At 41.6% G+C, this 13,842-nt stretch overlaps 1 protein-coding gene across 1 annotated transcript in view; it reads right to left on the reverse strand.

Annotated features, from left to right (window-relative positions):
• Nucleotides 1–13,842, reverse strand: part of UBASH3A (ubiquitin associated and SH3 domain containing A) — a 31,062-nt gene that overhangs the window by 15,123 nt on the left and 2,097 nt on the right. Inside the window, exons 2-6 of the mRNA XM_089508095.1 lie at nt 13,075–13,128; nt 11,558–11,744; nt 10,494–10,692; nt 9,322–9,491; nt 3,529–3,737 (exon numbers count right to left, since the gene is read on the reverse strand). Coding sequence (XP_089364221.1) covers nt 3,529–3,737; nt 9,322–9,491; nt 10,494–10,692; nt 11,558–11,744; nt 13,075–13,128 — 819 coding nt within the window. The remainder of the gene's footprint in view (nt 1–3,528; nt 3,738–9,321; nt 9,492–10,493; nt 10,693–11,557; nt 11,745–13,074; nt 13,129–13,842) is intronic.

A 13,842-nucleotide genomic window follows, 5' to 3' on the forward strand; every position in this document is an offset into this window, starting at 1 on the left:
AATGGATTGGATGAGGGAAAATAGACTTAAATTGAATCCAAATAAAATGGAGGTACTCGATATAGGCAATCCCAGTCCAGGTATAGTGATAAGGTCTCCAGTTCTGGATGGGGTCACACTACTGTGTCCATATCTTGGGGGTGCTCCTGGACCCGTCGCTTCAGCTGTCATCCCAGGTAGATGCAACAACCAGGAGCGCCCATTATCAGTTTTGGCTGATTTGCCAGCTACGACCCTAGAAACTGTTGTACATTCATTGGTAACCTCTAATCTCGATTTCTGCAATGCGCTCTACATGGGGCAACCCTCATCCCACGTTTGGAAGGTGCAATTGGTCCAAAATATGGCAGCCTGATTGGTGACAGGGAGTTCCAAAATTGATTCAATTACACCTATCTTAAAATCCCTACACTGGCTGCCCATTTGTTTGACTTTTGGGATGAGGAGGACTGGAATGATGAGATACTATTATGGTCCCAGTATAAGGTGTTGGTTATTACCTATAAAGCCCTGCATGGCTTGGGCCCAGCTTACCTGAGGGAATGCCTCCTCCCATACAATCCTTCCCACACTTTCAGGTCCTCTGGGAAGAACCTACTGCAGTTAGAGAGAACTAGACTGAAGATGACTTCCCAGAGGATGTTCTCTGTTGCCACTCCAAAAATCTGGAATGACCTGCTGGATGAGATCTGCCATCTAACATCTTTGGAGGCCTTTAAGAAGGCAATAAAAACGATCTCTTCCAGCAGGCCTTCCCAAACTGATCTCCTCAGAATTTTCACTCTCCATTTGTTTAGCTGTACCCACCAGACTTTGATCTCGATCTGTTTTATTAACCATTTTATTGGGAATTGTTTTTAATGGTATTTTAGGAGGGAGGGAGATTGGGGAGCTAGGATCTAATATGTCCTGTTATGCTTTTATCTATTGATACTCATGTTTGATTTTATTGTTTTTGTTTGTTGTTACCCGTCTCGATCCAATACAGGGAGAGGCGGGATACAAATAAATATTATTATTATTATTATTATTATTATTATTATTATTATTATTAAAAACCACTACAGCAAATCATTCTGGAACATCAAACCGGTTTGATTTTTCAATGGCAATATAAATGTCTGCCTCCTGTTCAAGCCCTTCCACAAATCTGTTCATGGGACACACACAATTTTGAATGGATATCTTTGTAGACATTTGGATGACTTTCACTGAAGTTTATGTAAAGACTTTTCTCCCTAGTGTATCTCAGTTCTAAAGGTGGGTTTGCTAATTATCTCTCTCTTTCTCTATATATCACAAAAAATAAATTTAAAAAATCCTGTAATCATATGTCTTTTAGTGTGCTGAAAGGCAGTAATGACTGACTAATATATAACATCATAAACTGTACAAGTATTCAAGAAAATTGTGCCTGTTATTAATCACATCCACACCAACTATGTACATAGGAAAGATAATTGAGACTTATCTCATGTTTTTTTTCTGGTATGGCACACAGTGTTCCTCCAAAACCAGTTTAGTATTTTTTTTTTTTACATGCCTGAGGGTTTGATGGCAATTTTATAAATAACTCAGTTTTTGTCTGTGATTTCTGGGAGGATCCTGCATATCTGTCTTTTCTTTTTTACTATTTGTTTTACAGCCAGGACCGGGAGCAGAATGAAACTAGAGGTGAAAGGTATGGGGAAGAGGGTTGAGGGGCATGTCGGGAAATGTGTCAAGTGGATCAAAATATGTCCATTTGTATTGAGGGCAGCTGGGAAGGGCTGGTTCCATTTTCTTCCCTTGCACTCTGGGCATATGGAAAGCTTTGGCTGTACAATGTTGCATGTATTTATAACTCAGAGCTTGTGAACCTACATATCTTCTCTTGCTTTTAATTTGACTTTAAGCATTTTTGGCAGCTAAGTTTGCAGAAATGGCAAATGTCCTTTTAAGCAGGGTATGAAAGAGAAGGAGGAGTGTCCCATGGAAAATGACTATAATTCATTTTCCTGGGAGTAAGTACTATTGAACTCAGTATGATTTACTTCTGAGTAGAGCTGCACAATAAGCTTTCAATCTTATACCCATTTTCCTGGAAATGACAAGGCATGTATAGAATTATGCTGTTAAGTCTACAATTCTATACATATTGGTAACAGGTGGCAATGCCAATGATGCAACAGGGAAGAAGTGGCATGAGTGCTGCCAGGGGCTTAGCATCAGTGTTGAGCTGGTGAGCACAGGTGAATATCTATGCATTCATAGATATTCACCTGTGCTCACCTGCTCAATACTGGTGCCATGTGTGCATGTATTGAGAGAAAACAAATCAAAGAGTGCAAAGTATATAACCTGTGGATATGTGAATATACGCCTGCATGAAGTGAATGGAACACAAACACTGCAAATTATACTGTCATGGGGATGGAAATAATTTGCAAAAGCCAACATATGGCCACAATAGATACATCTTTTTATGCCACCTTGGATCCGTGATGGGGGACTTGGGTAGCTTGTCTTCTCAATTGCAAGTTGGACTGAAAGGGATACATGTGACCAATAAAAGCAAAATTGGAATAAGAATAGCCCACGTTGGAAATGGGAATGAGCCCTGGTATAGCTGAGCCTTAATGGTAGCAATATTTTGGGAGGAATGCAGGAAGGGGCTTATGATTGCCATCATATGGGGCAAGGGAATGGCTAAGGTGATGGTTCAAGGTGGAATAGCTATGAGGTGGGGGTGGAAGCACAAAAATGGAACAGGTGGCACATGTAGCCTTGGTCTATATGTTGCCCACTCCTAGGGTTGCCATCCCCGAGGACCTCCAAACCGGGAAAATGTAGGTTTTAAAATGTAGGACCTTTTTATTTTAATTTCCTAGCCAGGAAATTAAAAAAAAAAGGTCCTACATTTTAAAACCTTGTCCAAGGCCTCCCTGGGGCCTGGGAGACAGCGTCTCCCAAGCCCCAGCGAGGCCTTGGAGGACTCTGCGATTGCGGAGCCGCCTCCAGGGCCTCGCTGGGGGGGGGGGGGTAATCCCGGGGGTAGGGCCAAACCAGGCCGGGACTGTGCAGACCCGCCCCAAACTGGGAAAGTCCCGCCCTCAGGCGGGATATGGCAAGCCTAACCACTCCTGAACTAACTGGTAGAGTAGCTATAGTTTCTGCTCATGGTGTGGGCCAAATAGACATGTAATACACAGAAACCCTGGTACTGACGACTTAATACCTGTCCATCCATGATCATTTTATCATGCAGCCATATTATATTCTGTCTACTTTGTCATAAGGGCTAGAAAATGGTTTTCTCTTTTTTTGTAAAAAAGCAATGGTAATTTTCTGTACTTACACAAAATTGCCAATTGTTATCCTTAATGCAGTCACCAGGATGTTTCTATCCAATCATGCTTTCATTACTAAAACTAAAAGACAGTATAGCTCTCCTCTCCTCTCCTAAAACTTTACCTTGAATGCCTTGAAGACAGGCCACTGGAGGAAATTATTTAATAGCAAACTATGCATGCTAGCCAAGTAACTAACCTGTGTTTTACCCAGGTATCAGATTCATTGGCTTTTTCTGTGTAATTCTCAGGAAGAAACCCCCGGCACCCAGTTCGGTGGGAGACACCTATCACCCAGCCACTGCAAGCATCTACTGATTGTATTCGGTCAACATATACATGATCCCCAGCACTCAGCATCAGTTCATCAATGTTCTGAGGCTTATACTGGAATAAGGCTCTTAAAACCTAGAGGAAACCAATAAGAGAGAGAGAGGGAGGGAGAGATCAAGGGAGAATATTTTAAAATACGTCAAATAAGTGGAAACTGACATTGCTTATGCTTTATTTGCTGACTAGATACATAAGACTACAGTAGTGCATTATTAAACATATTCCCACATCTTGATATGGAAATAAAGCCCAATGGTTTCAACAGAATGCACTTGACCTGGAATACTATGCTCTGAACACTGCCAAAGCAACCTGACTGTACTTGAAACAGGAGATGGCTCAGAGTAGAACAGAAACAGAAGCTCCTTGACTGGTTGTTCCTGTCATAACTCAGTTGCCATGGGACAACTTGATAATGTGAAACTGGTGCATCACTATGAATAGAAGAATGAAAAGTATATTTAAATGTACTCTAGTCACTTTCCTTTTTATGTATGTTTCAGGTGCAAATGTGCAATTCCTGTTCTCTTTCACACCCACCATGACGTCATATGGTGTGGTATCAAAGAATTTGCACAGTTCTTATCTTCACTCTGTTCCCCCACTCGACTTCTGGCATTTATTAAGATAACTTCTGGTCATCTTGCTGAAAGAGACTGCAGCCACTGCTGAAATGTATTCTTCTGTAGAGCATGGTTGGTTATAACCCCAGTCCTTCTTAATTATAGGCAGAAAACTACAGTGTGTGCAGCAAACTACTACATACTGGGTGCCTCTAGACAGATTTTTTTAAAAAACAAACACTCAGGGAGTATTGAGACATTCCCCCCAAATTTCTACCTCCATATTCATGGGCTTGCATCCATCTTTTCCCCTCCCTCCTCTTCCTTCCCTTTCACCTTCCATTCAACATGGGTCCCATCTCAGAAACTGATTTTCGCCAATTTCCACTGAACCTTTAAAAATTATTATGCAGGAATTATCATCGAAGTGCTAAAGTGCGTTAGTGATATTGCACTAGTTAAGCATTAAGATCTTTCTCTCACATTTATCTTAATCTGTATCCTGGAAACAGTAGCTGTGATGATTATGTGGCAGAACACATCTTTACTGCTTCTGAGCTGATAGAAACACACAGGCAGGTACAGAAACATTTCATTTTGTAAATCCCTGGATTCAGGGGCATCATTGGGGGCATGCAGGGGGTGCTGGTTGCACTGGTCACACTGGGTGACACCCTAAATGGGGTGCCACTACTTCTCCCCAAAACATCCAAGGGGTTGGGTGAGGTGAAGTGCGGCTCAGTGGGAAGAGAATGGATATGTTCGCTTGTGATTAATAACTGTCTCCTTTCTCCACCCACTGGAGAAAGCTCCTCCAGTCTCAGAGCTCAGTGGTAGTGGTGGTGGCACCTTGAGTTGCCCCGCCCCCCCAAGCTCACCTCTGAATCCCACCCCATCAAGCAGGAACAGTGAGTGGAGAAAGGAGACAGATGCATCCATGCACACTTGCTCCCCATGATCAAGCCAGCATTTCCTTTCTCAGGGCATATCATACACAGATTGATGGAATATCCGTGGTTCTGGATACAGAGAGAACTGTATCCTCATGATATTTTAATCCAGCAATATTTTTGCTATTACACTGTTGGATGCCAGCATGTGCTGGTGTGGGTGTGATGATCTATGGCACCCTGGAAAAGGTAGTTTTTTTGAATATGGTATGTAGATCCTAGATATGCAGATGGCTTAAGGAAGATGAAGGGGCTTGCTAAAGGTGGCAACACCCCCCCCCCCAGTCTACATTTCTTATGAAAACTGAAAATCAAAGATAGGTTTCTGCAAACACATTAAACAATCGGTGCTATGTTCCTAACTACCTCTCCTGTCTGCTCATTTTAGGGTACTCCAGATCTTGTTGGTGTAAAATCAATGAAGTAACCATCAATCAAAATTAACCTTTCTCATCTCCCGGATATCAAAACAAATGCATCACTTTGGAAACCTTCTGAGGTTCATCTGGAGGGCTATTAAGATTTTGTTGCCTACAGAATCATCTTGGTCTTGGGCTAGTTTTAAGGTGTATACAGCACCCCATAATTTAGTCTTTCCACTGCAGTCAGCCCCCCACCCCACCCTACTTGCCCTCAGGGTTTAGTCTGAGTCACTATCTCCCTTTATTTGTGCTCAGCACTCTGTTTGTGTTAGGGATGATGGGAGTTGCAGCTCTTCTCCTGGCTTTCACTCTCACCCCCCTGGTCAGCGGAAGAACAACCAGTTTGACCAGTAGCTCTGAGAATTGGCTGAAGATGTTTTCCAATCTTCTCTGGAGTCTGCTGGTTCTTGTGCAGCTCTCAAGACACCAGTCAACACAGTAGTCTTCTATAAAAGATCTACTTTTATTCTAATATATACACTATGCACAAAACAATTCACTACTCACAAAACTCACACTACTATACTCCTCAATACCCACACTACTATACTCCTCAATACCCACAAAAAGTATTGCCATACATTATTGCTTATATAGGCATTTGTCTTTCAATTCATTATACAGTTGCCACCTCCTGGGTGTGTACATACATTATGATTGACATATCATACTTGGCTCAATCTTTACCTCACATTGCATCATACATTGCTGTCCACTCAATGACTTTCAGGTGATATCAATTTGCACCTTTTCACTTTGTCCTTGCCACATGTGTCCGTGGCTTTTAGGACCTTCTAATTACATTATATGCAACACCTATGTGCCATTTCAATAGCTTTTGCTGTGTCATGTTACTTTCAAATACATTCATATACATATTATATTTCTTGTGACTATATATCCCATGTTGCTTTTTCCTGACAGTTTGTTCCTATAAGCTCCCCAAGATTGGCATTGTCAAGCCTCACAGTCTGAGTCATTCCTACTTTCCATGGACTTTCCCTTCAAGACAGATAGCTATCACCCTCATCCAACCCTCAAACTCCACCATCCCCTTTCAACATTCAAGTTTTGTTAATTCTATATGCTGGATGTTAGAATGAGTTATTCTTGTGTTTGTACTCTTTCCTATGCCTTCCAAATATATGTTGTCTTAGTTAATCCACACCTGTGCATGTATTTGATGAGGAACTGGAAAGCTTATGTCTCATTTCATCACTTGTGTGCAAAAGTGTAGCTGACTGTTGCTCCAGCACTGCCATTCTTCCTGATCACTACTGTTGCACTGGGGTGCACACTGTCTTGCTGGGGGATGCTATCTTCCTTGCTGAGGAAAGAGGTAGAGAATACTCCTTTTGCTTCTACATAAAATGACACATACAAGGATACGCTCAGATTATCCCATATATATTACCTGCCCTTTGTTCTTCTACCTGAATGAGTCATTACAATGCTGCATTATACAACTCTAAGTAAATGACCACATCCTTTCTTTTCAAGAAGTGGCAAATCTTAGAGTGCTGGAGGGCTGTGGTTTTCAAATATGGTGTTCCACGGAATCAACTTTCTGGTAACCAGTCAGGGAGAATATCATGATCTGCCTAGGAGCCAGCAATGAGGTACTCCACCTGGTGGTGATAAGGTGATTTTGATCCATGTTTGCAAGGTGCTATGAAATTAGAATGCAATTGGGGGGGGATGGAGGAAACTCCTAATAGCTTCCATTACACACAAGACTACCTTAGCCATTTCTTTACTGCTCAGAACCACTCCCATTATTAACAAAAAGCATCTATTAGAGAGTGTGAGAACAAGCACCATAGTGATTTGTTTTGCAGAAGAAAGAGACTTCACTGAATACAAATAGTACAGGCAATTTAATCTGTGTTTATACAGTGTTGTTGCTGTGTGCCTTCAAGTCATTTCTAATTTATGGCGACCCTTAGGCAGATCTGTGGGTTGTTTTTTTTTTTGGGGGGGGGGGTTGCCTTTGCCTCAAACAAAACAATCAAACAGCTTCATTTATATACCACTTCATACTGAACTAACAGTGTCTAAGTGGTTTACAACAGTAAGATAATTGTCCACAACAAGCTGGGTACTTGTTTTAGTGACCTCGAAAGGATGCAAGCCTGAGTCAAGCTTGAGCCCTGGCTAGCATTGAACTCACAACCACTGCGCCAACAGGGCTCAAAAGGAGGCTGAGAGAGTGTGACTTGCCTAAGGCTACCCAGTGGGCTTTTATGGCTGAGCAGGGATGTGAACCCTGATTTTCAGAGCTATAACCCAACACTGAAACTACTACATCATGCTCTCTTGTTTATATAGTACAAAGGAAAAATCTGCAGTGGGAGCATTCAAATATATGTAACTGCTGTGTGTTTTCTCCCACTCACTGCTATCACAAGTTTATCTACCAATAAGAGCCAAACTCTCATAGCTACATTGATTATACAAAGCTCTTTTCAGACCTTCCCCATGAATTTACTCTATGTAAGCTTAAAATCAGTCTTTTTGTGTATCGAAAAATATTTTTTTTCCTTTTGATAAAGGTTATACCCCCCAAAAGGTTAAACCAGGCCTTGAATTTTGTTGGTAACACCAAGGAAAGCTTACAGTCTTAAGCTTGTGTCATCTACACTAGCAGAACGTCCTGGCACGCAAAATGACCGACCCTTTGGGGCGGCCTGTAGGCGCTCCTTTCCCCACCAGATTGGGGCCTCAGCTGCCAGAATGGCAGCCTCCAAGGCCCCGATCCGCCACTTTCCAGGCCGCAGGGAAGCAGCAAAAGGCCGCTTCCCCGCGGCCTGGAAAGGGGTGTCCTTGGGGCTTCATGCCCCAAGGACAGCCGACGGTGGTGGGGAGGAGGAGAAAGGGGCCACTCTGCCCCTTTCTCCCTTGTGTCGCTGGCGCAGCCGTCTAAAGGCTGTGCCAGCGACGCAAATCACAGAAGGAGCTCCATTTCTGAGCTCCTTCTAGCGCCGCGGAAAGGGTGCTCTGTGCACCCTCGCGCGGTTCAAAGACATCACGTCTACGCCGCCCCGTTTGGAGGCGGTGCGTTCGTGACATCGTAATGGCGCCCCCCCATGTGGAACGGGCGCTGCCATTTTGTACGTCCTGGGGATGTATTAGGGTTAGGTGAACGTCCCCAGGACGTACTTTACGCCCATCTGTAATGGGCCTCAAAGTCAAATAATAATAATAATAATAATAATAATAATAATGATAATAATAATAATAATATGTTTTATTTATATACCGCTATTCCAAAGATAATAGCGGTGAACAGCAAGTAAGCTAATTTGCCCCCAACAGTCTGGGTACTCATTTTAGCGACCTTGGAAGGATGCAAGCCTGAGTCGAGCTTGGGCCCTTTTGCTGGTCTTGAACTCGCAACCTTGTGGTTTTGAGTGAATGGCTGCAGTACAGGCATTTAACCACTGCGCCACCAGGGTATCATTCTTCTTAGAGGGAGTGAAAATAAAGTGAAGTGTCCCTTAAAGTTGATGATGAATGGGAACAGAGCTTAGAAAAGAGTTTTTAAAAACTACAACTCCCAGAAAAACCCAACCTGGAGTCACGCTGACTGGGTGATTCTGGGAGCTGCAGTTGAAAAATATTTTTTCCGAGCTCTGAAGAGAAGTGCTTAACACCTGTGTTGCTAAACAGCCAGAGGGAGCTTTTCTAATTTTAAAGAAGCAGAACTATCTAGTTATATACATACCTGGTAATGCACAAAGCGCATGTCTCTGGAATACAGAGCTGCCATCCAGTTGCAGGCTTGCTTTGGATTGATTGATTTGGCCAGTTGTTCCAAAGTCTTTTGATGGTGAGGATAAAATTTGTTGGCCAATGTAAGATGGAGCTGCTTGGTTGAAGGTTTAACAGAACAGTCTACAGATAAAGTAACAAGTGGTATTATTTGATGAGATTATCACAAGATTATTTCCTGGAATTGTATTCTATAATGTTTTCCACGACGGCACTGAGTCACATGACAATCACAAGATTGTCTAAGTCTAAAGAATGTCCCATCAAAATTATTGGGACATACGGACAGGCATGAGTTATATAATTGCAGCTTGTAGTTTTAGCATGCTTTCACAAATTCAGATGTATTCTCAAAGCTGCACACTGCCAGGTGATGCCTGATTCAGAAAAGGTGATGTTTCTGCAGTAAGGAAATTTATATAGGGGTTTCCCTGAAACTGATGGGGCTTAAAGTGCATGCTACTTAAAACACACAGCTGAACATATTATCTTTTTTTTACTCACAAGTAAGCATAGGGAAACTCTCTGTTTTACACACACACACACATTTCTGGTACACATGGCACCTAAAAACATGAAAGCCTGCATTGCACACATGTGTGGGAGGGGTGGATTTGTGTTTCAAAACGGCTGGGGAAAAGGCATATATGCACATGGTGATGGGCCCAATCTGAATAAAAACCCTAAGAAACTTTTTGGACCAGAAGAAGAAGAAGAAGAAACTGTTCAGATGTACATTTAATTTAGCATGTCATCCATGGACCAAGTGGGGTTTCCTCTTTAACAAGAATGAGCACAAACCACATTTAGTTGGAATGGGAAAGGCTACAGCTTTATAGGTTACAGCCAAATATGCATAGGTTGACTACACTTCTAGTCAACACCAACTCATTTACACAGCCCGCCTGCTCAGTAGCACTAGAATGATAGACACTGAAATTCATTCTACTGGGTAGTTCCTTCATCTCTTCCATATTTCTAGAACCTGGAAATGTTGCAGTCTTCAACTGCAATTCAGAGAACCCCAAAGCCAGCTACTATAGTTAAAAAGAGAGACTTTGCTGAGCATAAAAACAGGGGGGAAACTCAAAGTGATAATGTGCTGCGGTTTGTCAATGTTGTTACCTGCTAAGGTCATTGCCTCTGTGGCAAAAGCTGCAGCAAATGATTTGATGATATTTGAAGGACCATCGCTAAGGAAGAAGCCAATGTAGCTGCTGGAGGAATGAAGTGAGAGAGAGATGATGGTGGGGAAGCAGCTGGAAAACCGGTCACCTGCTCTTTTTAAGGCTTCATATAAACCACCAACCTTTTGATCTTCACACTGAAAGAAAACATAACTTTTCATGTTTTCTGAGAACTCTGCTGTTTTAGGTTGTTTTATAAATTGTACTATTTATACAGAGTTTTTTGTGGGTTTTTCAGGCTATGTGGTCGTGTTCTGGAAGAGTTTATTCCTGATGTTTTGCCAGCATCTGTGACTGGCATCTCTGAAGTCACAGATGCTGGCGAAACATCTGGAATAAACTCTTCCAGAACATGGCCATATAGCCTGAAAAATCCACAAAAATTATTTATACAGAGTTTGAAAAAGTAACCTTTTGGCCTACTACTGTACTATCAAAATATCCTAGCCAGCATGACTACTGGTCATACTTGTCTGGGTTGGGTAAGTTCAGCAGTAACTTTCCCAAACTCTGAAGTTATATACACTTAAGTCTTGAAGTGGAACATGATGAAAATTGGGTAAACACCCTAGAGAGATTAAAAGTAGAAAACTCTAAAAACAGCTTCTGAAATGAAAATGCAATAGCCCCATACTGAACACTGCAAAATGTTGTATATCAAGGTGAGCCAATTACACAGAGAGGGGAGGGGATGGCTGCTTCTGTTTGGCAGAAATAATCTGGTTTGACACCACGTTAACTGCCATGGCTGAATGCTATGGAGTTCTGGGAAGTGTAGTTTGTTGTGGCATCAGAAGTCTCTGACAGAGAAGGCTAAATGTCTCATAAAACTACACTTCCCAGAATTCCATAGCATTGAGCCATGGCAGTTAAAGTGGTGTCAAATTGGATTATTTTTGCAGTGCAGAATGCGGATGAAGACAGAGAGCGAGCAAGCAAGATGCATATTTCTTCATGACATTACTTCAGCCACCATTGTTGTACAGTAAATGTTTGGCTCACCGTAAAGAATTCACACAGGGTGATGTGCGGGAAAATTTCGTGGGCTCTGTTTTTTCCACACTGATGTTTGCTTTCTTTCCAAAACTCCATCAGTATGTCATTGAGTGGTCCTGTTGGGCACAAATAGAGTGCATATTCTTGTGGGATAGGATCATCCAAAGAAGGATCATTGCAGTGAGAATGCAACCTACAATTAAGAGAGGACATATTATGATACAAAATGGGGCAAGCATTCTTCTGTCCCCAATAGGGTAGTAGGACTCTATGCAAGCAACCTACTTTGTGCTTAAAGAAAGCTCTGTGAGTATAAACAGACTACAATCAGTACAAATTTCATTTGAGATTTTGTGGTATCCTGAGATCTTGTGGGGCAGGATATAAATATTTTAATAAAACAAAATAAATATACTGGCTAGTTGGCCCTGAAACAGGCTGTTCTCAAGTAAGATAAAGCTGGCTTGACCTAAAGTGGGGACTTGGATCAGGACTCTAAACTAACCAGCCTGGAGATGCCATAGTTAATTCCCCCCATTACTTTCAATGGAGATTTTGCTAGGGAGCAAATTCATGGCTTCATATACCTCCGACCTGATTGACAGGGCTTAGGAAGTGGTTGAGGCTTTGCCACTTAATCCCTGTCCCAAGATAATGATATAAAAACAACAGAGGGAAGAGAGTTAAGATTTACAATAAAACAGCCACCAGAAATAAGTTAGCCACAGCAATTACTACACTTTGAAAATGGAGCAACCATTTATGGTCCAAAAGCATTCCTGGAAAACAAGTTTTGGTCACAAGTACCGTAAGGACATTAGAAAGGTGGCAAGGTGAGCACCCTTCAGAATGCAAATGCAGAGCTTATGCTAAACCCTTGAACAAGCTCTGTGTCCTCTTCCAAGTATCTATTTGTTGCTGCTGTGTGCCTTCAATTTAACTTTGACTTGTGATCCAATCATAAGATTTTCTTCACTAGATTTATTTACAGATTTGCCATTGCCTTCTACTCAGGATGAGAGTGTGTGACTTGCCCATGTTCAACCAATGGGTTTTCATTGCTGAGCAGGGATTTGAACCTGAGTCTCCAAATGTCCTAGTCCAACACTCAAACCACAATGGCTCTTCTTCATGATTTGTGTTCAATTGGTTAATTCTTTAATTAAAAATTAATGACCAATGACCAGATATGGCTCCTTGGCTCATATCTACCACCATACTTCCTTATGTTTACATCTATTTTTTTTTCCTCTTCAGAAATCAAAGGAACGAGCAGCCATACCTTTGAGCAGCCATAGAAACAACAGGCCATCTCTCACATGTACAGCATTAACTGGCTTATCATTAAACCATCCACTCTAACATGTAACCATACTGAAGAATCTTCATTGCTTGAAAACATACTCCATAGGTTGCTGTGATCTTGCAGCATTAACTGCTGTGGTGTCAAGTTTGGAAATGCACCAACTGGAGCAATGATTTCTAAGGCATGTTGTTTGGAAATACCTCTTGCTTACACTCACCATTTGGTTGCATCTTCTACTGATCTTTGTCCAGTAGCTGCCAAAGCTTTTAGTCTGAGGAAAGTACAATAAAGCCACTTTGAAAAAAGGAAGTCACACAATCACATTTAATCAGTATGACTTTATTTCTGATGTCAGACTGTGAAGATGCTTTCTGAACATAATGACTTACTTTGCTAACTAAAATTAGCCTCTGATCCTAAAAACATTCTTGCCTATGTTGTATTCCTTGTGAGTTTTTTCACTATCTAAATACTAGGCCTATCATCTGATAAAAGAAACTCTCTATGAAACATTCCTTAGCTGGTATGGCAGTGGGGGGTCTGGAATAAAGGGATCATTAAAATCTAAGTGCTTCTAGAGCCCACCTACTAGGACAGAAAAGATGTGAAGGGCTGAGTCTCACTCTCTTCTGCTTGTCTCCAATGGGGAAAATGAGCATATAAATGAAGTAAATAAATAAAATAAAAATAAATTTAGTTCAAGCTGTCTGATTATCATTTTAACACAGATCTCATTCAGGGTTACAGCCTGGGCAAATTCCCTTTTAGACCACTACTCCCAGTGGCGATACCAGCTATGGGATTCTGGTAGCTAATGTCCAAAAGAGAATTTTCACAAGCTCTGATTTGAGCCATATTGCATGGTGTATTGTCAGAAGAACTCAATAGTTCGTTATGTGCCTCTCACCATTTCCAAGAGACCATCCCCCTTTTCTGGCAACTTTTATTTTCTATCAGGGCATTAATATATGGGTATTTTAATTAT

This window comes from Sceloporus occidentalis, unplaced genomic scaffold, assembly GCF_023333645.1.
Source record: "Sceloporus occidentalis isolate IW3139 unplaced genomic scaffold, rSceOcc1.0.p SCAF_2, whole genome shotgun sequence".
Lineage (NCBI taxonomy): Eukaryota > Metazoa > Chordata > Lepidosauria > Squamata > Phrynosomatidae > Sceloporus > Sceloporus occidentalis.